General features: G+C 39.3%; 3 protein-coding genes across 4 annotated transcripts; 2 read left to right on the top strand and 1 right to left on the bottom strand.

The window, feature by feature from the left end:
• Positions 1-1739: 1739 nt before the first annotated feature.
• On the top strand, positions 1740-7037 carry si:ch211-112c15.8 (tumor necrosis factor receptor superfamily member 1A). Its single transcript, XM_063465042.2, has 4 exons — positions 1740-1896; positions 2541-2578; positions 2796-2904; positions 6682-7037. Exons 1-4 carry the CDS (start codon positions 1827-1829, stop codon positions 7020-7022), a joined length of 558 nt encoding a protein of 185 aa, XP_063321112.2. The 5' UTR covers positions 1740-1826; the 3' UTR covers positions 7023-7037.
• Positions 7037-18226, top strand: ttc34 (tetratricopeptide repeat domain 34). The gene is given in 7 exon segments (XM_065469668.1): positions 7037-12838; positions 12841-13131; positions 13587-13779; positions 15402-15598; positions 16487-16760; positions 16869-17149; positions 17505-18226. Coding segments are annotated over 7 exon segments (3597 nt in total). The 5' UTR covers positions 7037-11023; the 3' UTR covers positions 18051-18226.
• A 295-nt stretch (positions 18227-18521) lies between these two features.
• On the bottom strand, positions 18522-25430 carry alas2 (aminolevulinate, delta-, synthase 2). 2 transcript variants are annotated; one of them, XM_063464629.1, is made up of 11 exons: positions 25301-25414; positions 24901-25009; positions 24010-24364; positions 23780-23872; positions 23419-23641; positions 22250-22434; positions 21963-22142; positions 20884-21048; positions 19855-20123; positions 19216-19378; positions 18522-18945 (listed from the first exon to the last, which is right to left on the bottom strand). In XM_063464629.1, exons 3-11 carry the CDS (start codon positions 24341-24343, stop codon positions 18782-18784), a joined length of 1776 nt encoding a protein of 591 aa, XP_063320699.1. In that variant the 5' UTR covers positions 24344-24364; positions 24901-25009; positions 25301-25414; the 3' UTR covers positions 18522-18781. The 2 variants fall into 2 exon arrangements, with proteins under 2 accessions (XP_063320699.1, XP_063320698.1); XM_063464628.1 differs by lacking the exon at positions 24901-25009 and having other exon boundaries at positions 25301-25430.
• Between the last annotated feature and the right edge of the window lie 1322 nt (positions 25431-26752).

Below are 26752 nucleotides of genomic sequence, written 5' to 3'. Positions count from 1 at the left end.
CTCCCATCAGGGAAAGACAACACCAAAAAGTCATAAGGCATCCAACTTTTAGTGGAAAAGACTGAAACAACCACAAAGAAAATAAAGGGAAGTTCATTTCACTTTGCGTTTTTGCCTCTTTGGATATAATTATGCTTCAGGTTCGCACTAGGAAAAATATAGCATGAAATGACACATAATTGGCAAACAATATGATAGCATTGTCAGCCTAAAAAAACCACACTCAAAAATCAATGTTCATCCCTACTGAAATGCAACCAGACAGAACATCAGCTGAAATAACTTAAAGAGAAATATGGGATCATATAAGGACTATATGATAAGAACATAGCTTTGCCTTCCCTTTATCCTTACAGTTACTTAGAAAAAGAGTTGGAAAAGTTACTTTTAAATGTCATTAATTTGGCCTCTACATAAACTAAAATCTGGTAACCTGTTATTGGTAATGAAAATTTCTGACTACCTCAAAACATTGCTAACATGTGCCCATGGAGTCACACACAAATATTATTGCTTTCCTCAAACTGGGGTCTGATCATCCTAGATGCAAAATGTTTGAATGTTTTTCCAATGCTGCTAGAAAACGTCAACCTTCAATAGAAAAATCTTTGATTAGTTTCTTTTAGTCTCTCTATAAGTCACTGCAAGCAAGCACACAGAGGAGAACTTAAACTAACAGACTGACTTTTTGCAGATATATTCATTTGAATTATGCAGTCTGAATCTGGACCTCAGATTAATGTTGGAATGCATTTTTACACACAACAGGAGAAATAACTGTTTGTGTTGGTGCTTCATTAGCTTTTAATGTCAGGATAAATATGTGTTGTCAGATGATTTCTATACTGTTTTTTTTTTCCAGTTATAGGCAAAAGAGTACTATAGCTTCGACAAATCCATCTACAACTCCAGCTGTGTCTCCAACCACAGTGCCAAACAAAAGTAAGTGAATCTTTAATTATGTATGTCATTTTGTCTGATTGACTTTTTCTGAAGGTTAGGAGAGCCATCAAAAACAATGAGCCCTAAGCATTCAAGTAGATCTTTAGGAAAAGGAGATTTGAAAACAAGATGTGATACTGTGGGTTTGCTTTTCAAGCTTTTTGGGCCACACATCCCAAGATTATTGCTGAGATAAAGTAGCTCTATTTTAAAGAAGGGCAAAAATTCCTCCTGACCGTACTGCAGATTTGATCTGCAAATACTTAAAAAAGCTCGACCGAGGCTCTCAGAGCCAGATTACTAAATGCACCAGCACCAAGAATAATAAATAATAAAGTTTAAAATTGTATGTTAATGCAAACGCATTGTGTTGTCTATCCTTGTATACCAGAAGATTACATCACATTATATAACCCACTAATGCTGAAAAGTAATTCCAAACTTGCTTCTTTTTTTTAATTGTACGACAGGATTGATGCCTACAACTGTTACACCAGCCTCAACTTCAACTCCCGATCCAAAGAAAGCTCTAGTTTCAACATCCAAGGCTTTCACGGAATCATCAAATCCTCGCATAACAGAAATTCCACGTAACCGTTAGTGCTCATTTTATATTTTAACAACACATTTGATACATTAACTTACTGCCCTTGGTTTTGTAGTTTAGTTTTATGACGTATCACACTTGCTATGGACATTTTAGCAGGTTTAGCAGCCTCTGATTGTTATCCAATTTACATGGAGGATAAAGACAAAATAACCTTATGTCAGAACTTATTGATGTGGAGTGTGTCTTTGTGTCCACAGCGGGGAATGCAGGAATTTTTCTCGCGATTCTCGTGATTAGCTTTGTGTTGCTCTCATGGTTCCTGCTGATCTGCACCATGAAGATATTCAAACACAAAGACAGTTTTTGCTGGAGAAGGAGGAAAGAGGCTGAAGTCTCCCAGAACGGTAATCTGCAGTAAATAAATCCAATCAAGTACCTGTGCGTTGTATTTAAGTACACATTTGAAGTGTTTGCATTTCATATGAGATTTATGTAACTTCATCTTCTTTAAAACTTAATGGCACAAATTTGACCTTTAAGGTTAACTGTTACCTTTGTTACATTTGTCAGTCCTTTTTTTCTATTGCCTAATTGTAATTTGTTCAGTGCAGGGTTTTTACTATTTTTCAAGTGCTTTGAATTGAACAATCACTTTTATTCATCAGAGTATGCTTTCTACAACTACCACAGAACATTAATGTACAGTACATAGAGTAAACAGTACAGGCACTTAGCGGTTTGATAGATATAGACTGGAGACATTCATGTAGTTTTCATATGGCTAATATCAAAGTTAGTAAGTAAGTAAACTAAAATACTTCACTTTACATTACTTGACCTTTGGGAAGTTAAGATACTATGACACCTCGCAACCAAAGACAATTTTTCTCATGTTACTCCTCACAATGTGAAATGTACAGTCCAGTTGTGCATTAAATAGAATAATATCCATATTTTCTTCTGTTTTAAAAATGTGCCTTAGTGACTGAACATGTCTTGACTAACAGACAGGAAACTCAATGATAATATCTCCTTTCCTTTTTAACAGAACAACCCAGTCATCAAGGCAGTAACCCGACCACGCTGGTTTGTGCTCAGTTTCATGCACTTCATTTTCTTTAAAGATAGCAATCTAGGCAGGAGCACTTACTGTAGGTGCACAGTAAGAATTTCTTGTACATAGTTCATCAAGATAATTAGCTCATTAGCTTATAATTAGCACACAAGAAAGGCAGAAAGTTTTGGTCATCCCTGTCATGCACTTCAAAGTCTGTACTTATGCTGTCTTGTTTGTTCTTTCAAGACGCTTACAGTGTCTGAGGAAACTCCCATGTTGACTCTCAATCAGAGTCCAGCTATATCAGAACATCCAACCCACATCAACCCTCTCGTGCCAGTCAATGGCCAGATAGGTAAGACTATCTGAGTATTTGATCTCTTGCTAACATGCACGGCATGCAAAATGCTGGACTTTGTTAATTATGTGTTGATGATTTCTAATTAAAAAAACAAAACAAAAACACCCCCTGCAGAATTCTTGGAAAACTTTATTTTAGTCTCAAAAGTCATTTTCCACATTCCCAATGTAAGGAGTGATTAAAATATTCCTTACTTTCAATAGGAGTTCAGTGAAGAAGGATTAAAAACCTCAAATTCAAGAACAGCCAACAATCAAACAGTCTGCATTTCTTTTTCTGTCATTCAGTATTAAGTATTCACAGACAAAATCCTTCTCTGTCCTTCAGCACAGGCTTCCATTGTATTGCACTTTAGGTTAAATGTAACCATTTACGGTTTAAGACATAACTGGCAATATAAAACTGAAAAATGTGACTTTATCTGCAACATTTTAGCAGGAAATAATTTCTTCTGCTACTACTTCTACTACTACGATTCCAGAAAATACTAGTTATGTTACTAGAATCATGGGATTATCAGCTAAGAAGAACACCACGTACCAAATGAAACTCAGTGGTGTTATAGATCTTTGTACACATGAAGTGTAAAGGAAGCTTTTGCCATATTTTCAGAGACAATATGACTCATAAAAGGATAAACAACTTTCAACATTTATTCATTTCTGTATATATTATATCCTTTAAGTAGGCAGGAAAAAACATATCTCTCTCTTTCCTTATATACATAAAGATATATATATAGATATATATTGATATAGATTTAGATAGATGGATAGAAGATTAGGGTCATTGCATCACGTCCTTCAGGACAAGTCAAAATGAGTTCTATATGGTACACACTATAAGGGTGAGTTATCTTTTGGTCACTTAGGAGTTTAAAACAGGCTGATCAGCACAAGCTGGGTAAAATAATGTAGTTGCTTAAGAACTTGCTTCTACACCACAGTGTGATTTTTTTATTTCTGTGGTGAGCAGTAGAGATGGTGCATGCTGCTGCACTGAATTACTTAAGAAATTTGTTAATTTAGAGAGGAGGTGAAACCTATTGTTAGTAGCGCTGTGAGAACACCTTCAACTTTCTCCCCTCATTTAAATGACTGTGGACTTCATCCGAAGTGAGACTTAGGTATTGAATGCTTGAGGGTGTGATGGGCTTGGCTCTAAATGTTTGAGATAAGTGGTGTGAAAACTGTGAGAAAAGTTATAGAAGAGGAAGTGTTCAGCATTGAGTTTTCCAGTAAAGTTATTAGCATTTATGATCAGTGACACATGTTTTTATGACGCACCTAAATAGGTGGTAGACAGTAGGTCATAGCCAGAAAAAGTGGCATTTGGCATACATTTTTTTTCCCAATTTCATTGTTTCACTATTTAGCAAATGCTTTCAGCTTAAGTGTGATCCAAGCAGATTACCTTCAAAACATAATGACACCGCAATTATAGTGTATGATGAATAAAACCAGGGGAAATTTCTCAGTTGTTTTACACTGAATGAAAAAGCCATAAACTTTAAAAAACTAAAAATATCAGCATCAACATTAGATGAGCAATATTTCTAAAGCTTTAAGGAGAATAGCTACCCCTTCAAATACCTGCTTGTCTGCTTGTGTTGTTAAAAGGAAGCGCTATTTTGCTGCTGCTAAATTGTTTAATTGAATTATATTAGTAAAATTAAAATATGTTGCTGTTGCAGTTTCTTCCATCTGATAGAAGCGCGGTATACTATCTATAAGTGCTGTTGTTTTTACTTTTTCATCTCTTCTTGTTCACCATAGTATTTATCAGAACCACATCTGTGGAGGTGGAAACTAGGAAATAGAGCGTTCTTACTCTTTCGCATCAGTCAGCAATGTGACATTAGGTCAAATGGCAAATCAGATAGTGAACACATGTGCTTGTTAACTGTGTCATATGGTAAACTCCTGATATTCAAATTCATGTAAGCTTTTCAAGCCTGTAGGTGTGCTTTAAATACAACTGCAGTCATTAGTGAGGTCATGCTGTTGTTGGCATTCACGGCTAAGATCAAAACCTGTTTTTAGTTTTGTGCTGTTTGAACTGGGGTGAGGATTATGCTCTGTTCTCCTCTTCATAAGTTTAAGCGTTGTGTATTCTGTATCATTACGCCTCTTGACTGTTCTTGTTCTGTTATTACAAAGTGAGAAAGCTTTTCTACTTAGCAGACCAGTGCTGATATAATGTGGTCATATTTCTCTGTATATCTTCTGAATTACTTATTAGTAATTACTTAATTAATTAGTTTTCCAGAGTATACCATAATGCTGGTTGGAGGTTATAACGTGGGTTGTATTCAGTGGTTGAGAGGAGGAGGCAGAAACACTCAGCAGGACAGTCAAAAACTCACGAACACACTGGTACTGGGAATTCCACAGTGGTGTCCTTTAATTAACACACTCATCACCTACCTTACAAGGCCCGGTTGAACAGCTGCTGCCTCATAATACATGAAACACAGTGTTCCTACAACCTGTAACATTACTTTGAATTAGGAAGGTAAATATACGAGGTCCATGTCAGCCCATACTTCCATGCGCAAGCACGTTTCTCCCACACTCTACAGAGAGCAGTGGCGCATACTTGTGACATCACTAAACATTAACTTAAATTGTCTTAAAGAGACACCACACAATTGTGACTGTTACAAGGTGTACACTGAATCATTAAAAAAAAAGCTTTATATTAGAGTCAGTATATACAAATCATGAGTTAAAGTCTTGAATTATGCCTAATTTCTTTATATATTTGCTTCCAAGAAGTCAGACTTTTAAAGCAGTCTTGACCAGTAGTTCTCCAAGCTTTCTGAAGGTCTTTCAAAGTTCTGTCTTTGGACATTGGCTGCTTTTTCACTCATTCTCACTCTGATCCTTGATCATTTTCAGAGGATTTTTTTTGGTTTGCTTATTTTGCCACTTCACACTGACCTATGACTCACTCAAGCATAAAAAGACACCTCACTCAAGGAATGAATCAGTGTTGTGTTAACACATTAGAGACAACGTAGCAAAAAAAATTATTTTTTTTATTCCAGTTGTTGTCAACGCAGCTTGACACGTTGTTATTGCAATAAAGGCATACTGGATAGAAAAACACATAGTAGAAGGCTATCGGTCATGGATCGGCTTTCCTAGAGCCTAAACATCAAAGTTATTGAAGCAGTGACAGAGTACGGAATGAAAAGCAGCCAAAGAAGAGCTTTAAATGTGCTTCAAGAAGCCTGGGGAACTATTCCCAAAGACTAGTTAAAGAAAGTGCAATAAAGTATACCTAAGAGAGTTCAGGCTGTGTTAGATAATATAGGTGGTCACACAAAATCTTGACTTTCAAGCTCATTAGAACAAATTAACTCTGTTTTGCCCTTATTTAATGCATTTCCGTGGATATTTGCACCTCTTTGCTGTTTTCTTTGCAAAATATAAAGATATGATGGATGGCTCAAGACATTTGCACAGTACTGCACACTGTAACACTGCTGATCTTAAATATGACCAAAGTTTTTACCAGTGAGTCCAGTGTAAGGAAAAAAACCCATAAAAAACCCACTTTAATTTGAACTAAAAAGCTTCAGACTGCTTATCACTTGATTTCACTTTAGTTTCTCTAATCGTGGCAATGGATGATGTCAGTGACTCACAGATATCCTAACAGGGTGATCACAAACAGGAAGCTCTTAGAAGCAGCAAAATTGTTTGAGGCAAAACAAGCAGCTGAGTGCCCTGTGTCCTCTGACTGTTAATTATTCTCTCCTTCCAGTTGCCAGACAAAATCACCACGCAGATCGCTGGCCGGCCATCGTCCTCTACGCAATCATCAAGGAGGTGCCCTTGCATAGGTGGAAGGAGTTCTTGCGTCTGCTTAAGGTGACTGACCAGCAGATGGTGCGAGTCGAGATGGAGACTGGTTTCAGTCTCGGCTCCATGGAGAAGCAGTACCAGATGCTGAGGCTGTGGAGCCAGCACTCTTCCTCCCAACTCAGTGATATTTTCTCAGCCTTACACTACATGGAATTAACCGGCTGTGCACAGCTGCTCCAGGAAAGCCTGGAAGAGCTGCAGTGGACGCCTGACCACAGACAGGCGCTCACAGCCATTTGAATGGAGCAGTGCGGGACAACTGAGGCTGTACCTGGCGGCACAAGTGTAATGCTATCTATAACACGACTGGAAACATAAATTATTCAGCCATGGACGCTGGTGTGAAAGACTAGACACTTGCTGGAAAGGACATTGTGATCTGTAGCCATATAGTACAACCCTAGAAACCTGGAACAATGTCGTAAATATCCCGTACTGAGTAATGCAGACGTAGATTAAAGCCAAATAAAAACATCTGATAAGCTGGAATGAAAAAAAAAGTGGACCCTTATTTCATGTTAAGACAGAAACCTAAAATGTTGAATGTAAACATATGAAATAATGGATTTGTAGCAGTGCAAAATGCAGTTTCGAACATCAGGTTACTTCCTCAAGAGCATCGTTAGCATTTTTAGGAACCACATAACACCTCTTAACACACTCGTAATATTCTTGTAGCCTACAGTAGGTGGAGACAGTAAATAAATAAAAAAATATTAAGGGAAGTCCCCTTCCCTTAACTAATGGCTGCTGCCAAAAAGTAGTTTAGAACAATGTAACCTCCAGTTTTTTGTGTGGTGCCTCTTAAATGCCAACAATGGAGGCTGCGGTTTTACAGCAGTACTGCAATGTACATGCATAACTGGGAGGTGTATGTGCTTAAAGGGTAAGCAAGGAAGTTGCACTTCCTTAGTGTAGTGTACGTGATTGTTTTACCTCCACGAGTCTGTGCTTGAGATTTCTCTCTTTTTTTTCCCTTTTGACTTGTCAAAGGACAGACTTTTTCAGTTTGAATCTTTAAACTGTGCGTGTGCGTGATCACTCCGTGCATATCTGGGATGTTTGTGCAGCACAGCTGCAGACGTCTCCCTCGTTCGGTATAACAACTCAGCCACTGATTGTTATTGTGCACCCTCGCAAAGGAAGAAAACTGAAATCCCCAAAGGACGTCAGTTTTTCAGTTTCCTGCAACTAAATGGTGTCAATGTTCAGCATGCTGGGTTTTTCCTCACCACACATATTCCATTTGAACGGATGGTTCTCACTTGTGGTGTTTGGGTATCTCACTTTGAGAGGTTTTTTTTGTGTGTGTATGTGTGTGTGTCATTATACTTCATTGACAGTAAAGGTCTTGGATTTTCCCGTTTAAGATGTTTATTTAAGAAAGTTTTAATGGGAATGTAGGTCACTGTCCCTGAGATATAAATATTTGTATATGTTTTACAGGTTAAAGTATTATTATTTTTTTATTTATGATCCATTTGTATGAATATTTGTGTGGTGCAGAATAAACTGAAAGTGAAAATCTTGATGTTTTTCATCTCATTGTGGTCTTTAGTGGTACACTGTTATGATAATGTGCTACTGTAAAACCCCAAGTCAAAATGTCACCTGTATATGTATATGTCATGAATAAAATGTTTGGCCACAAGGTGGGAGTATGGACTGTATGTTTGAACCGCAGCAGCTGGTGTGCATTTGTAAGCGCACACACACCCCACCTACAAAGAAAATAGGAGCACAGTACTTGAAGAGCTTTTATTCTTGAGTTGGATTACACCCATCTCATGAATTGCAAATTTGGGCTAAAAGCACAAAGAACAGCTGCCTTATATTGTTCATAGTTACTGGATGGAAAAATAACAGATCCCTTACAGGACGACATTCACTTTATGTGTTTACATGCAGCACGACAGCTTCAAAATTTATAGCATTATTCTTCTGCTGTCATGTAGATATGCTGTCAGGCTGCACATCAGCATGTGTTTGCCATGTTTTTAACCACACCAGTGTCACCTGCCAAAAAAGGGATTTCCAGTATTTCTCAATAAATAAATAAATAAATAAATGAAAGATTACCAGAACTGAAACTGCTCTAAATGACTTGTTGGCCTTTACTGTCACCTATATCTCGCAAATGATATCACGTCATATAACAAGCTATGCAGAGTAAGCAACACTTCTTTTACAAGGTAAAGGTTTTATACTTATTTAACAAGGTGGAAAGATTTAGTGAAGTTAAAAATGTGTTTTTCAAATCAAACTTGGCCAATTGGGCAGTAGAAACTGCAAGAAGTTGAACACAGCTTTCTATACAGATATTTTAAGTGTCCAAAAAAAAACGTTTGGACTGATGATAATGTTGAACACAGAGTAGGCACAATAAAGCAGTCATAAAGATCTTTGCAAAACAGGTCATTTCTTTATTTTATATATATAAAGGCTTTGTAAATCCTCTTGACTACTGCCTTTTTTTTTATCACTTTATATTTATCAATATAAGCACAGAAAATCACTTTTTGGCATGGGATGGCTTTAATTTAATTTAATTTTTTTTAAATAAGAGGTTAAAGATGAAGTTAATTTAATTTTCCTTATGTCTTGACCTTTTTTTTTTTTTTTATCATGGGTAGGTGTTATATACGCTGTAGCTTCAACCTACACCTTTTCGATTTGTCATATGATTTCTTCTTTTCTTTTAATCATTTCGTGTGCTATAAATGAACCGAATAAAGACAGTTAACCACCGGGAGCACCAGCTACAGCACAGTTTAGAGGCTAACTAAAGACGGATTTAGCATTTTTTTAAATCTCTTAAAATGTCTGTAGGAAAATGAACGGCCCTTTGGAGGTATTTCCAAATGACATATATTTCCCCCTTTCGCACTTTTCGTGCTCCCAGCAGCATATCTTTAAGCGCTAACGCCGAGTTAGCGTGAAGGAGCAGATTTTTATCAACAATTTTACGCAGTGTCGCCAATAAGGAAGCTGCAGGCTTCCTACGTTTTCTGTGGTTTGCAAGTAAGCACGAGGGTTAGTGGTTTCTATTGGCAACCGGACCCGGATTCTCAAAAACAACAGCTGGCGACGTAAACCGTCCCGTCCCGAGAAGAGACGCGACACAGCCTGGAGGAGTTTGCCGAGACAAAAAGGTTTTTGTGGTTTGTGTATGTGTGTGTGTTTTTTATTATTATTATATATATATTTTATGCTGTCTCAGTGCCACCTGTTACACACTTGAAAAAATTCCGCTGCAGCTTCTGTTTTGTGAGCGTTGACCCGGATAGCTATTGAATTACAAACATGGAGGACAGTTTTCTTTTGTCGGGACGTCTAATTCAAGACAATAAGTTGACGCTACCCGTGAAATAGAATTTTAAAGACATTTTTAAGTCTTGAGGGATTCAGTCTACTGTTGTTGTCAAAAAAGCCGCAGTAACAGGTAGGTTAACAATGGCTCAATAAAAGCCACTGGTACAAATCCAGTCAAGTCAATTTTATTTTACCAGTTCCCTTTGCAGTAGATAAAGTCTTTCTTCTTTTGTCAATGATAATCTTATTTTGTGTGTGTGTAAAATTTCATCAAACTAATATCAAGTCAGAACAATACAAATACATAGTTATAAATAATAGAAAACACTGTGCAAAAGTTTCAAGCCACCCCTTATGTCTTTAAATTTGGCATCCAAGTAACAAATTTAAGCAACATACTTACCTTCATACAATACTTTTTTTTTCTTTTTCTTTTTTCATTTTTACAGTGTTACTGAGGAATAGTTCTCCAGGCTTTCTGTAGGTCTTTCAAAGTTTTTTTCTTTTTGGATGTTGGCTACTTTTTCACACCTTTTCACTCCAGTTTTTGTACCTGATCATTTTCAGATAAATAATTTTTTGTTTGTTTTGGTTATTTTGAACAATTTAACAATGCAATAAAAAAGCATAAAAAGTCTTCTAACCCAAGGGATGAACTAGTGTTGTGTCTACACATAACAGAAAAATTAGCAATTTTTTTTTTTGAAAATTTGCAATTTTATCTTTTTTACTAGCAGCCTGTCATAAAACATAATGTTTTTTTTTTTTAGTTAAATATATTTTTTAAAAATACCAAAAATAAAACAATTGTATTTTTGCACCAACAATTGTGATTCTCAAAGAGCTATTAGTTGAAAACTATGTCATAAATGTTCCATACTGAGTAATCAGTATAACTCAGTATAACAACATCTTACTTTTGAACAATCATGACTGCTTTGGTTCGACCTGGAGTCAATATTTCAGAGCTATGTAAGGAAGGAGACAACTTCCTTCGGAGTGGTGAGCTGGAGAGAGCCACCTCCTTGTACATGTCTGCCTTCAGGACTCACGCCACCTCTGCGGTGTCCCACATGAGAAAACTGGATAAGTCCGGTCTGGATTTGGTGATCGCTACTCTAGAGGGCTGGCTTGACAGTCATGTGAAAATTCAGCCTGCAGAGGGTCTTAATAAAGGTCTTGCTGCTGTTTTCCTCTCCACACTCAGTCCCAACAATCTGTTAGCCACCATTTACAAAATGGAGTCTCTTCTTCAGAGTGGCACGCATGCCTGTGAGGAGATTTTTGCTCGTTGCACAGCTATGCTTGAAGGGAAGCGGAACCTTCCTCCAGAGGGTTCAACTCATGTTTTGTTAGAGATAACACGAGCCCTCGCCTGCTTGTTATCAGAATCTCACAGGTTAAAGGGACTAAAGATTTACCTCAAAGCTTACCGGAATAGCAAGTCTGAAACTGTCACACTGGTGAAGAGCAGACAAGCGGGACACTTACCCAAAATAGTGAGGGCCTTTGCAGAACAAATCATGCTCATACATCCCACTCTGGTAGTTGACAGCAAGTGGAGAGTGGGAACAAAGGACAATGACAAGCTGGAAGAAGAAACTTCTGCTACTGTTATTGAGTTTTTGCTGTCTATTTCACCTAGTAACAAAGAAGTACAGGAACTCAATGCAGCATATTTGTTTTTGACGGGCAGGTTTATGGACAGTGCAGAGGCATACTCTTCCCTCTTGCAGCATGCTCATGGCCAGAAAATATCAGAGAGTACTATAGAAAAATTACTCCAAGAAACTCCTGAGAGGACAGCCAGACTCTTGACAAGCCGAGCAGCTGCTTGCTTTTCAGCAGGTGGAAAGATTGCAGAGGAGTGCACAGATTTGGGGAAAGCATTTGAGACTCATCCAGCCACTGCCCGAAATTACTTCCAAAAGCTGTTCACAGATCAGGGAACTGGGGTGGCAGCTTGCAACCATCTCCGTCAGCAGGCGGAGAGAGGCCTGTCAGATTACAGAGAGCAGGTCCTTGTCCGTGCAGATCTGCGATCTACTGAAGGAGTTGAAGTTCTGGACCCTGTTATCACTCAGTTACGGACCCTGTGCCATTTAGAACCTGGTGGGGGAGACAGAGAGTTGCGGGTCCGACTGGCTGATTGTCTTCTCCTCAGAGGAGAGCACAAAGAGGCCCTCTCTATCTGCAGCCAGCTAGCTGCCGCACAAGGTCAGCAGAGCTATCAAAACACGGTCCACGTCCTTCGTGGATATGCACGATTGCTCTCTGATGACCAGAAGGGTGCATTAGAAGACTTTCAGGCTGTGATTGAACACAATGCCCCCCACCCATCCAGCTGTGTGCGAGCACTTTGTGGCAGGGGCCTCCTGCGAATGATGGGCGGCTTAAACTACCTGACTGCTTTAGACTATGTGACAGCCAGCAGGCTGCATCCTCAGGAAACAGCATTTGCTGTGCGCTGTTTGGTACCCTGGAACTACCGTGGCCTACTGTTTACTGTTCTGCTGGAGCAGGGACGATTCATGCTTGAAGGGTCTAGAGATCACAAACCCAAGTCCAGTTCTGGTCAAGACTCCCAACAGCACCAAAAGGAGGAACATATGCAGACCCTATCAAAGAGGGACAACCACAGATCAAGGTATGTTTGTTTTAGATATGGTTTACTGAGCAATGCTTTCTCAGAGAAAATATTTTGGCGTGTCACAGCAGGAAAAGTCTACTTTATTGTTTTGGTATGGTCTCTGTTGTGTGTTTTCTGAGTGTGATTGTTGTCCCGTTGTGTTTTTTTTCTGCTTTGTACGTTAGGACTCCTGCTGGTGTCCATTCCCTTGCTCTGTTGCTGATGGAGCTCCAGCCCAGTGCCGATGGGCCTCAGATCTTGGCAGCAGATGCCTTGTATCAGCTTGGTCGGGTGGAGGAGGCTTACCGATTGCTGCTGTCCATCGGGCCCACCAATCCTCGGGCACCTATCTTGGCTCGCCTTGCTTTGCTGCAGCTGCACAGAGGCTTTCTTTATGACACCAATCAGGTATATAAGTTTGAGGTACCAATTTTTCATGTTCAAATGGATTCAGGATTTTTTGTTTCCTGTTTAGGAAACCTAATTTCACAGTTGCTTATTTTGTAAAACATATATAAATAAAGCAGGAAGCTGAGTGAAAGCAGAGTGTAATTCATTATTAGTAGTTTTGGGGAAACGCCTTTGTTCTTTTAACTAATTTCCTTTGAATAATTTCTGGATGCACCTTTAAAGTAATTACATTCATGATATAAGGAGCTATGAGGGCTCAAATGTGAAAAAATCTTCAGCGATCAATTCACTTCTAAAATTTCCTGATAAGCATCCAAATGTCTGACTTGAGTGTGTGGTAGCTACAGCTTTGTTTTGAAAAGTGTAGCTTTGAGTTTAAAAAAATGTTAACAATGATTTTAACCACTGAATGGTCCTGATTTACTCTTCATGTCTGTCAATTTTTCCTGTAGCTGCTGAAAAAGCTCATCTTGTGTGGTGATACCAGCTGCTTGCGCCCCCTGTTGGCAGTGGCACAACAGAAAGACAGAGCACTGCTGCAGGGACACTCCCACTCAGCTGCAAAACGCATTTTGGACCGAACAAGCGAGGAGAGCGCTGTCAGAGAGGCTGTGGCATATCTCTCCATTGCTATTATGGCCTCTGGTGAATAGAATCTGTTTGATGAGTTATTGATATTTGGTACTGATCTGTTGCTAACTATTGATAGTATTAACATTGTTGGTTGTTGCATGCAGATTGGAGTAATGATTTGTGGAATTTAGCACAAAACCCAAGCTTTTTTTAGATTTCACTTTAAAATGTCTTTCAGAACATAACACAAATTACAGATGAGGATAGAATAATTACGCCCACTATGAAAATTTCATTTTTTAAAAAGTATTTCCAGGTGCTGGTAAACAGAGGGACAACTTTTTGACACAGCTTTTCCAAACATCCTATTTTTATTTTGGATGATTAGATGATTTTACTTTGGACACAGAAACTAAATTATTCACAATAACTGCCAGAGTCAAATTATTAGCCTCCATGATGCTAACAGTCAGTTGTGCATCCTTTTTGTGTAGTGTGTAGTCGTATATTATAGTTTTCAACAAGTCTCAAATCAAGGCTTTTTACAAGTCAGTCAATAACATTCACTTTGGTCTCCTGGAATTAGTTCTTCACCTGGAGCTCCATATATTTTGGGTCGTTATCATGTCAGACAAAGTGATGACCCAGACCCAGTTTTGCTGCTGATTGGTTGAGGTGTTCTTTTAAAATCTTCACAAATCCATCTTAGTTTGTGATTCCTTCCACTGTGACGAGATTCCTATTTCAAGCCGCACTGAAGCATCCCCACAGCATATTACTCCCACCGCTGTGTTTTTCTGTGGGTACAGTGTTCGTTGGGTTATACAGCAGCGTCTCTTTGGCCAAAGAGCTCTAGTTTACAGGCGGCATATTCTTTCTGCAGGGTGTCTTTAGTATACTACAGTCTTATTTGAAAGTGTCTCTTGTGCAGTGGTGGAGTTTTTCTTGCAGTCTATTCCTGTGCAGGGCTGCAGTGAGTGTCTTTTTTGAGACTACATTTCCCAACTTGGCTAAGTCATTCACGAGTGTCTTTACATATCTCTCTCAGTAGTTTTCTTTCCAGAGTTGTTGAAATCATTTGCTTCCTACCTCTACCAGGCTCGTTCTGTATTGTGTGGCTCTCTTCAAATTTCTTAATGATACTTCTCACTCCAGTCCACTCCATCTCCTGCTTTATGAGCGTCAAGATTTATTTTTTTCTCAAGCTAAACTGATTTTTGTGTTTTTGGCATGATGGTTTCTGAAGTTACAGCTCAAAGCCTTGCTGAAGTTTTTATACTGTGTGCCATTTTTACAAGCCTTGAGAATTGCAATGTTAAAGTACATTATTTCACATCAGTGGTTTGTGCTTTGAGTTTTGAAGGGTGCTAATTATATTGACTCTGGTAATTATCGTTTTGTTTCTGAAATAATTCTGTTATTGTGTCCAAATAGAAATAATTTTAACTGAAATTTTAAATATCATTGGGAGAAATGAATGAATTGAGCACTGTGTCCTCATCCGTAGGTAGATTAGCTATGCATTATTTAACCACACATCTTTTGTGGTTAAACATAGGACCTGAAACCAGCCTATATAAAGCACTTCTACTGTGTGTATTTGAATCTATGATTTATTTTATACAAATATTGAAACTGACACTAAAATGAGATTACACATACTATAAAAACAGTCAATTCATTGGTTTTCTCAGGTGGCGAGGCAGCTGAATCACTACTAGAAAGAGCGAGGTGCTACGCTTTGCTGGGTCAGCGAAGAACAGCCATATTTGACTTCAGTGCCATTCTGAAGGAGCATCCGAAACACGTGCATGCCCTCTGTGGAAGAGGTTTCACATATCTCATGCTGAATCAACAAAAGGTTTTTTTTTCCTCTAGTCTTATCTATCAGTGAAACTCGATACTATTGCCCTTTTTTGTTCAGGTGATTACAGCTAAGTGCTTGACTGATATGTTGCTTGTGAAACAGCTGAAGAGTAAAACAACCTGAGATTCCTTACTGTGCTTGGTATCATATTAAATCAAACTAAATTAATGTACAATTATTAAATAAAATGTTCTCCTCTGGGCTTTCCTGATAACAGGAATTTAAGCATTCAAATAATTTAAACAACAATCATAGCTTTAAAACATACAGTTATATAATGGGATGAAGCCTCACCACATATGTTTTTTTTCTTCTGGTGGACCTGAGAAACTCTCCTGGTTCACAGAATACAAGTGGAATAAATATTGTAAAAGACAGTTTCAGTATTTATTTTCAGTAATTGCAGAAAATGAACCCAGGACCTGACTAAATGTAACAGTGGTAGCTAGTTTATAGCCCTTTGGTGTAGCCTGGAGAGCATATATCATATTGCTCTTACACCTTGCCTCCTTGATATTAAAGTGTTAATTTATCAGTCTGTGTTTAGAGAAATTGCTTCAGTTTTATTATATTGTGATAATAAAATCACTTTTGGTGAAATGCCCCACAGGGACCCTAATGTTGAATTAAGAATAAACATTAATGGCAAGGTTTCCAAGGCTACTTTCTCTCTTCGAATCATTGACCCTTTAACCTAATTTGAGTTTTCCCCTAAACATAAAGCGACACCTTGTGGCTTTCTGGTGAAATCTGTTTGAAAAAGTGGTGCCACAGAATTGTGATCTTTATAAATATACCAGTCTTATGCTAACACTGATTAACATGGTCTAGAAAAATTATGAAAAGTATGATATGCATGTTGTACTGCATGTTGAAATAAAGTATAACATTCGAACTCTGTTCTCCCTCTAGGAATGCACTCATGATATCCTGGCAGCACTTCAGATAAATGCTGACATAGTGACCAAAGACATTCTTTCACTCAAGGACAGGGCACAGAAGCTGGTCTGTGATTGGCTGCATCAGTTCTGCCGTACCAATCTGTCAGACATTGTGGCCACTCATGGTGTTCCCTGCCATGAAGAGCAGCTTAGAGAGGCTTTCATAATTGGTGGAGCTTTGATGAGGGCTGACTGTAGAAACCCCAGATGGCATCTGCTCTATGTGGACATCCTCTTGGCAAAAGGTGAGATTGTGGGGGAAATTTTCTGAGCAGGATCCTTGCTAGGATTGGAAATCATCTGCCTAGCAGCTTATGGCTTAGGCTGTGTGACGTTTCCAATTTGACAAAAAGCACCATTGCACCTGTCATCCCCTGTTTTCAGTAATCCATACTTCTGTTATGGTCCATCTGCTCCAGGTGAGGTTAAGTCAGCAGGCGCTCATCTGTGCCAGATATTTGGCCAGGAGCCAAGAGATGCAGTGGCCCAGGCTCGGGTGGGTGTGGTGGATGCCTGGCAGAAGAAGTACTGCAGCGCAGCTCGCAGGCTCAGCAAACTGGCTGAGAAGGATTCATCCTATTTTGACTTCTTGCTGGCTCTCATCCCATTTAATCAGCGAAAATGCATGGCACAGGTAAGTGTACAGGAAACCCAGATTTAGTACCAGATGAGCAGTTCTGACAAAGTTGTTTGTTCTGGCTTTGTCAGCGTTATTTTTCATCAAAAAATAACGTTTATGTCAGGATATTTCCATGATATTACAAAAACAATCCCCATATCATTTCTCTCTTTTGAACCAATGGGTGTTATAGTTGTATGTATATATTCTATGTATGTATTTTCATTTATGGTAAAATACAGTACAAACATGTGGCGGGTCCACCATCTCACAATGACTATCTTAGATGCCTAAATTAGATGGCAAAGTCAATAATGTGAATCTGATACATATCTACTCTAAACTACATGTTAACTGTACACTGAGACAGGAAGCAGCTCAGGAGGCCAACAGTGTGTCATCATGTGGCCAGTGGAAGCAGGCGCTTACCCTCCTGACTGTGGCAGTACAATCAGGGGGCAGTCAGAGAATGGAGTATCTTCGCCAGCGGGCTGTATGCCTGGCACAGCTGGGCTTACATGAGCGGGCTATATCTGATCTGGACAGAGTTATCCAGAAACACGATGGACCTGACTACAGCTGTTCAGACCACCCTCAAGTCCAGGTGGAGGATTTGTGCTTGCGAGGTTGCAGCCTGGTGCTCTGCTCCAGAGAAGGGCCAGCTCTGGAGGACTTTATCCGGGCCCTGGAGCTCGACAGAGAACAGGCCATCCAGTGTGTGGAGGCTGGGCTAGGAAGACTGCCTCTGGCTGAGTGCTTCCTGCGGGGGGCGCTGCAGCATTATGGGGAGCAACATCTCAGTAAGGCTTGGACCTTGATTGAATGTGGCCTCCTTTTGGATGGTGAGAACACAGAGCTCCGCAGACTGAGGGCAAAAGTCAAACGAGAAGTGGCCAATCCTTGCAACGTGAACTAGCGTTGACTGTGAACTGGACACAGAATCTCCAGTGGAGCTTATAAATGCAAAGAGTTACTGCAAAAGCTCCAATCAGGTCAATGTCCTACCTCAAAATTAAAAACAAAGAAAAGAAAAACCTAATCCCAATCATTTTGTTATGCTCAGCTTCCTAAATTTCATGGGATGTTTGGTGCTTCCAGAGCACACATTGCTACTGTTCATATTATTCCCTCAAAGTTCAGTTTAAACTTACAGGATTAACATCAGTGTCTTTATGATTACATCAAAGCAAAAATATTTATTATAAGAGGAGTAAGTGAATTAATATTTAATACCACAAACACTTATGACATAAAACATTAGCAATGTAATTAATGTGATAATCACAAAAAACAATAACTATGCTATCATAATGTATAAGCAAAATCATTCAGCGTTCAATGCTGTCACACCTAGATAAGTGATTTAAGAAAGTGCCAAGTGTGCAGGTTTTATGCTTTTCAAATGAAGGCAAATCTTTAATCATATCCATGGTGGCAAACACAATTTAGCACGCAGAAGTACATGTGACTATAAATACTGAAATTTAGTTCACACTGCTGCCATTGGAGAATAATTAACATAACGTCAAAACACAAGTAGTTTTCACTGTGCCGCTACTCTAGGACTTTTTGCATTGTATGGTGTATATAGCATTAGATTTGTGCATATACTGCTCATGTAGCTGAGATGAAACATTCACTGTGGTATTATGCATACACAGTAATGTATTGTGGTTCCATATTGCCAAAGTAGGACTTCTCCCACTCACTCATGAGGTCAAAGTGAAGTGGGCGGTCACAGAAGGTGCAGGAAGCGGTCGCCGGGCCATTGAGCAGAAGGCCTGCTTCCTGCCAAACATCCACCAGTTTCCCTGTGAATGATAAAAGTGTTTGTAAGAATAAACAGTTAAATGTTGATATTTATTTTCATTTTAAATGTTTAAAAGTTCTGGTCTGATTATTCTAGCACGTGCCATTTTTTAAGCTCCCCACAGAGCACGGTCATTTTGGGGAGCAGGTCAATGTCAAGAGAGCCACAATGTCTTGTGGGAAAGCATTTGCACTGGCCATTATCCCCATATTTTGCCAGATATTTAGCAGAACACCTCTGACCTAATTACAGCAAGTGGCCTCACACTCACCCACAAAGTACTCCATCATTTTGGGGTTGTGATGAGGAGATGGAGCCAGCCTCAGCAGCTCCTCACCACGAGGCACTGTGGGGTAGTTGATGGCCTGTACGTAGATGTTGTGCCTCTCCAGAAGGATGTCACACACCTTGGTGTTCAGCTCAGCGTTACCCACCTGGAAAATAAATCATAAAAGATGGCACGTGTCATTTAGGAGAAACTTTTATTCTGCACAGTTAGGTAGTGCATACATGGATGGATGGCCTGTGGAGTCTAGATTAGATCTCTGGGATAATTATGGGCTGCTTAATTGGTTAGTTCTAATTAAAATTTCAATCTGTTAAAAATAATAAAAAATTCGAAACTAATTAAATAAACTGGTGTGCAGTTGTTGAAGCCTATTATAAAATTTTAAGACTCAGTTTACTTAATTGTTTACTTATTTGTGCAATTTAATCACGATTAAAGACTATAACTAAGTCTGTGTTACCCTCCCGACTTCATCTGAGCTACGTTGTACTTTCTAGGTTTTAAAATAAACAAGTATTATAATATATATATAATAAGGAAAATCAGGTTTAACTAACAAGTGATACTGAAATAGCGGTGGCTGTAATCCAGTGTCCATTTAGCAGTGCTAAATCTTTTTACCCGAATGGGGATGATGTGGCTGGGGCAGTTGACCACCGGTAGGCCTTTATCCATGAGCAGCTGCCTCATGTGTTTGACATTCCTCTGGTGGGCTCTGCGGAGCGCCTGTCCCTCTTCACTCTTCAAGACCCGCACAGACTCCAGCGCTCCGGCCAGGACCATCGGGGGAAGGGCCGTTGTGAAGATGAAGCCGGCTGCGTAGGAGCGCACTGTGTCCACCAGGGCAGCGCTGCTGGCGATGTAGCCTCCCACACAGCCAAAGGCTTTACCTGAAATAGTAACAAATGACAGATTCTATGTAAAGTGGTGGGGAGAGCATTTATTAAGTGTAAATAAATGTGACATACTTTTTTTTTTCTTACATTGCCATTTTGTATAACTTTGTTATTTCTACATTAATACATTTCACAGGTGTAAATTTATTACAGGGATGTTAATAAATAATATTTTTATTAAGTTATTTACATTTTTATTTTAAAAATATGATTATTGTGACATCATTATATAAACATTTTAAAAAAGCAGAATGCAGAAAAGATTTACACGAAATGTATTAAGTCTGAATCAAGTGAATTTTTATATTTCTAATACACCAGCTAAAACACTCCCGTATCAGTTTGTATCAGTTTCATCATTATTTTTTTTCTTCATTTACTGTCATGTGAACTGTTGTAACCAGACTTTTAAAAAGTCTGATGTTGTAATCTGGGAGCCTGCCTGTGGACAGTTTTATCAGAACAGCCAGAGAGGGAGTAGAACTGACGCTCAGCTGATAAAACCTCTGCTTCCTGTGATGAGAGCTCACTTCTCTCCTGACCTTATTTAACCAACAGGGGAGCAGTATCATGCCTGTTAAAAGTTATTGCTCTTTTGTTGGCAATGCGACAGTGACAGTTACTGCAGCAGAGGCTGTAAATGGGAGTTGGGCCAGTAGCAGAGTCTGTGACAGTTTGAAGCTGTTTACCTTGTCCCGCTTACGCTCAAGATGAAAGGGCAAAACTGCTGGTGTGAGAGAAGTGGATAACTCACCTAAGGTCCCAGAAACAATGTCAATCTTGTGCATAATGTTGTCTCTCTCGCCCACTCCAGCTCCGTGGGCTCCGTACAGGCCCACGGCATGAACCTCATCAACGAATGTCAGCGCTCCGTAACGATGGGCTACATCGCACAGCTCTTCCAGAGGACATATGGCACCTGAAAAATTAGAACGGTGTTCAGGTGAACAACAGGGTATAAGAGTAGCAAGTATTTAAGATCTAAAACAGGTGACGCTGAAGGAAAAAAGCTGAAGGAAAAAGCACAACTTTTCCAATAGCTAATCCTTGATCTGGTGTTTTCATGATGGAGGTGGAGAACATGTCAGCCCAAAATTTCCCAAAGATGCTAAATTTGGTTGAAAACTGGTGAATCTCAAGGCCGTGGTTCATGACTTATGTAATCTTCGGAGTCATAAAACCATTCAGTGACTAGTGCACTGTAGACGGGGGAGTTTTCATTGAGAAAGAGGTCACTCCCTTTTGGAGAAAAATGTTTAAGCAAAGAATAATTAATCACTCACAGCAACTTTACGAAAAAGAGACACCAGATCCCTCAACTGTAGAGGGTCAAAGGATGGGTGTTTTTCCTTTAATTTGTCAACCACCGCATCCAGAATGTGTGATTGAGAAGTATGTGGCGAGTTATTCTCACAGATTTTAGAAGCAAAATTTGTCATACATACTGTATATTTAAAACATAAAAGAACACATAAAACAATAAAAAAAACCTGATTATTATCGGTTTTTGCTTTTAAAAGTATGATCAGCTCGTGCTTTATGGAGCTGTCACTGGTGTAATATGCTGAAGAAACTGAGCTGAGAACAATACAATACTCCTCCTCTGGTTTACTCTTTATCAAATATAATTTCTAAACTTATACTGGTGATAATTGTTGAACTTTTTTAAATGAGGTGCACCCAACATCTGCTTAGCATATGTGGGAACTCCTTCAAGGTATTATAATTCCAGCTGATGACCCCCTGAAGCAGCTTGAGAGAAAGAGATAATGGAAAAATAAGAGTCTCGTATCCAAAAGTGCTTTTTCAAACTTTTGACTTTGTGGTTCTCACCGTCCATTGAGTGCACAGTCTCAAATGCCACTATTTTTGGTGTCGTGGGGTCTGAGCGTTGGAGCAGTTCCTCCAGGTGTCGACTGTCATTGTGGCGGAAAATGAAACGCTTGGCTCCGCTGTTCCTGATGCCCTGAATCATGGATGCGTGGTTCCCAGCGTCGGAGTAGATCTCGCACCCTGTACAAAACAGTGAATAGATCATTAAACAAATAAAAAACAACTGCTAACTGCTAAATAACTAATAAATAGTTAACATTGATTTTAATGTTCAGGTAATTATTTACCTGGCAGCATCTTAGCCAGAGTGAAGAGGGTGGAGTCATTTGCCACAAAGCAGGAGGAGAAGACCAACGCTGCATCTTTCTGGTGTAGCTCAGCAAGCTCCTTCTCCAGAGACACATGGAAGTTGCTGGTGCCTGAAATGTTCCTCGTCCCACCAGCTCCTGCACCATGCTTGTCCAGAGCGTCTCTGTGGACATCCACAACAAAAAGATACAACATCAAGCCCAGATACAAAACAATGAAACCAGCTCCCTGTTTCGACTTGCGAGACAGACACACTCTCTGTTTTTAAGAGTAGGGTTGAAATGTTCCTTTTTGATAAAGTTTATAGTCCGCGGGATCAGGTGACCCTGAGTGTTTCTTCTTCACTCACCTCTTTCCACTCTCTGTGTGTTTACACACCACTTTGCATTCAGTCATTAGTTATTATTAATCTCTGTCTCTCTTCTACAGCCTGTCTTCTGCCCCTCACCATTAACCAGTCATTGCAAATGGAAATCTCGGAGTCTGATTCTGCTGGCAGTTTCTTCCTGTTAAAAGGGAGTTTTTCTTTCCCACTGTTGCCAAATGCTTGCTCAAAGGGAGCCTTCTGATTGTTGGGGTTTTCTCTCTTTAACCGCACCTTACAATAGATAAATAAAACTACATTAAACTGAAGTGAATTGCATATCTTCTACACTATGCCCAGTATGCTTATGTTTTTCCGTCAAATTCTCGAGTCCTTTGAGTTTATTTGGTTTCACTTCTTGCAAGAATGATGCAATTTAAACATAAGATTACCCAAGCCAGTCTACTGCTTTGTATCGGCACAAGGATAATTAATTACTCAAATCCAAAAAGTATCTGCAGATATGTGGTCCAAAACCAAAGTAGTGCATAGATTAAAATTTTGAGCCAGTGAAAAGTCTCTCATATTTGTACAAATTTTCAAACCTGTCAGCAAATTTTGCTTAGACCCATGACTTGACTACCAAATACAGGCCTGACTGCTTGAGTACAACATTCACATTTTGACTTCCTCATTGCACCTTTAACATTTATTATTAGTATCATATATTTTATAAACACAGTGTCTACATGGTTTGTCATTTTCATAGCATGAAAACACCCAAAATAATTAGACATGCCTTTGCAAGCTTACAAAGACATGATATTTGCTGGGTCCTGTTACCTGATGGCGCTGAGGACCCGTGGGTGCCGACTCATTCCTAGATAGTCGTTGCTGCACCAGACGGACACCTGGGAGCCTTCCCGCCCAGAAATGGAGTAATCCTCAGCAAACGGGAAGACCTCAGCACTCCTGTTCACTGTCTTGAAGACTCTGTATGTGTGGTCCTTCTTTTTCACAGCAATCTTCTCCATGAAGAACTGATCATAGTCATAGCTGGGGCCAGCTGTGGGAAGAATAGTTTTGACTGGGCTTCAGTTACTCTACAGCATTCAATAGACAGCTTTTTATTGCTGAATATTTACCACAGAATATTACAATGAAATGACTGGAGGGGTAAAGCCCTTTTATTTGTATAACATACCCATGTTGTCTTTGAGGAGGTGGGTAACAGTGTTGGGTTGAGCTGAAGTTGGGCACGCAGAATCCTTTACACCTTTCAGAGAAGCCATCAAACCTGTCAGAGAGGAGTGTGATTGTGTCAAATTTATAAATACTTTGTCCCCTATTTTTGTAATTCGTCAGATTTTCTTCTATTAAAGCTCAAATTCTGCTACTCTGATGGCAGCATCGCTGCAGGTACTTAATTCCTACCACTTTCTTGGACATCCTCCTGTACTTCAGGGCTGGCTCGGACCATTCCAATCTGGGAGCTGACAAAAGGGCATCCCTTTGATACGGACACAGCCACCTGAGTAGCAGTTTGAGCAAAGAGCCTCCTTTGTTCAGCTGTGGGAAGCTGTTGATCCTGGGGTTTGTGGGCCGAGACGTTCAGCTTGGCTTCCAGAGAGCCCGGGCCGCTCACGGTGATCTGACGAGCGATGAGGGGGCAGTGATTCGCAAGAGACAGCAAGGCGGCTCCGGTTCTCCTTAAAGCCGGCTTTGGAGCCGACTTGAGGAAGGGGCAGTGATGGAGGAAGGCAGCCATGATACTGAAGCTGTTCTTACTCTGGGTTAAGACAAAAGATGGGACAGAAGATTTTGCCTTACGTGGGTGAAGATTATAAATTACATAGCATAGAGTCTCTGTGATACAACCCAGATTTATTTATTTAATTACTTTAGGTAAAAATAGCCTGTTTTAGTCAAATACACTATATGGTAATTCCCTAACTCCCTTCACAAATGATCTAAAGCTCATGCCTTAGCTTAACATGCAAAAATGCAAAATGATGTTAACAGGGGTATGACTCAACTTGACTGGTAATGGCTCAGCTTAGAAAGCAGTAGGTGCCTCCTCCTGGGTGCGGCATGGAGCAGCCGCTTATCTTAACTCTGCAGGCACGTAAGAGCTACCCTTACTTGCATCATCAGCTGAGTCTGATTACCATGGAAGCGTTCAACTAATCCTCGATAAAACAGACGTTTCTTTTTGGTTAATGGCCATTATTTCCTAAGTCCAAAAAGTTTTTCATACTCAGGAAAAATACTCGCTAAAACACACTATACCACACAAATATACTGATGTATATTGCTGATGAGCACCTGTATGTGTAGTTTAGTTGGCTACCGGAACAGGTTCTATGATTTCCCACAAGCAGTTGTTGTGAATTCTGGGTTTTCTCTTGAAGTCTGATGTTATCTTTAACTGCAACTTCCATTTAAACCACAAAAGTAGGTCAGATTATCTTTTCACCTTATGATTGTTTGGTTAATTACTTTAAATACATTTAAATACTGACACACAAAGCAACAAGAAGAAGAAGGCAGCTAACCAACAAAAAAATGCATACATCCTCATTTATTTATTAATGATGGAGTATCCACACCTTTTTTTTTTCTCAGTTAAGAATATTTAAATCAAACATCTACAATTACAACAAAAATAAAATAAAAACAATGACTATAATTGATTAGAGCAGGGTTAATAATGAAGAAAGCTCACCTGTTGACCTGCACTGAGGACGAACTTCCAAACAGCAAATAGGCAGAGGGTCAGTAAGTGTCAACAGTTATTGGTCAGATGTTGAGGAGCATTATGCAATCAGCTCAGTTCCCACCCATCAGAGGTGTTGTGCGGATCTCAGCTTTGGGGGGCCACAAAAGGGTGTTGTTTGTGTTTGTGGGAGGTGCAAAGACGCTGATAGGGTTCCTATCGGCACACGCTGTGTTGTGGCACGCGCTGCCACTTAAAATAATGGTGAGAACAAGTTTGTGGTAACAATCGCAATATCTTCATGTTCCACAGCTTGTGAATATGAGATCTATTACACCACAACAAAGAGTGCATGAAGATACCGCAGATGATGAGCCTAAATTATCAGAAGACATGACATCATGTTCAAGTCACACTGCAATTTTCTACCAATATAGAAAGCAATGCCATCTCCTATAATAAACCACACTATCAGGTTCTTTTGACTCTTTGTGTTTTACTTTAATAGAGAAATGAGGACATTGTATGATTAACGTTTCTTTATGAATGTTCATAACATATACAGTTTTACATTTTTTTTAAAACATAGCAAAAGTTGTCTCTGTAATAATGTAATGTATTCACACAGAAACAGTTTATACAGTACAGCACAGCACAGAACAGTTGAAGGTTACAGGAAATAAATGTTCACAAATTATTTGCTCTACCTGCAAATGTATTGCATTTATCTTTAAATACTTGTATTTGTGTGTGTTTATACTCTGGGGGCTAGTGTTGTCATCTTCATTGTGACTATAAACAGACTTTACAGGACACAAATAAAAACAATGGTTTGGCTATAGGCAAGGTTTTGGTATATTTAAGGCTGTGGAAATATTACAATTTCAGCTGATTGCATTAAAAGTGTGTTAAGGGCTACCTAGAGCATAAACAGCACAAATAATTGTGGCATTTCTTACTTTACAACGGCACTGCACTGCCACTTAAAAGGTTTATTTAAAAACATAATTGGAGCGTTCAATTCATACTGATTATAGTCGTAAACTGTTGAATGAGATGACCCAAATGGAGACTCTGCAGGCAGACTGTAAACACAGACGGTAATAAACCTGACATGGGGACAAATGATGAAAGGAACTAATAAGCTCTAATACTAACAGCAAATTCAACTAAGAAACACAGGCTCAAAATAATAAGGAAATATAAGATGAAAAAGTAAAGATTAAACGAACTAAGAACCACATAGAGAATATTTTATAATAAACAACAATATAGGGTCCATTAACTGCTGACAGCTTCTTGTAGACATCCAAAGTCTCAGTAAACACCTCCATCAATGCCTCATCAGGCAAGTTGTCATTAGAAAAAATGTTTTAACTAAACTAACAAATACTAACTAAGCAGATTTCCTCTGTAATTTCATATGAGTTTAGTTTGTTTTCCAAATTTTACCGTTTTAGT

This window comes from Pelmatolapia mariae, linkage group LG20 (assembly GCF_036321145.2).
Source record: "Pelmatolapia mariae isolate MD_Pm_ZW linkage group LG20, Pm_UMD_F_2, whole genome shotgun sequence".
NCBI classification, from domain to species: Eukaryota; Metazoa; Chordata; class Actinopteri; order Cichliformes; family Cichlidae; genus Pelmatolapia; species Pelmatolapia mariae.
The sequence above is the reverse complement of the archived record's forward strand: the minus strand, read 5'-3'. Positions and strand labels throughout refer to the sequence as shown.

What these genes read in the sequence shown, in the direction of transcription:
- si:ch211-112c15.8 (XM_063465042.2), top strand. Translation starts at nt 1,827, where the DNA reads ATGAAGATATTCAAACACAAAGACAGTTTTTGCTGGAGAAGGAGGAAA. An exon ending in GCAGTAACCCGACCACGCTG is followed by an intron (nt 2,579 to 2,795) that starts GTTTGTGCTCAG and finishes TGTTCTTTCAAG; the next exon opens with ACGCTTACAGTGTCTGAGGA. An exon ending in GCCAGTCAATGGCCAGATAG is followed by an intron (nt 2,905 to 6,681) that starts GTAAGACTATCT and finishes CTCTCCTTCCAG; the next exon opens with TTGCCAGACAAAATCACCAC.
- alas2 (XM_063464628.1), bottom strand. Translation starts at nt 24,343, where the DNA reads ATGGCTGCCTTCCTCCATCACTGCCCCTTCCTCAAGTCGGCTCCAAAG. An exon ending in CCTCCTCAAAGACAACATGG is followed by an intron (nt 23,642 to 23,779) that starts GTATGTTATACA and finishes TTCTTCCCACAG; the next exon opens with CTGGCCCCAGCTATGACTAT. An exon ending in TCTGGCTAAGATGCTGCCAG is followed by an intron (nt 22,143 to 22,249) that starts GTAAATAATTAC and finishes TGTTTTGTACAG; the next exon opens with GGTGCGAGATCTACTCCGAC.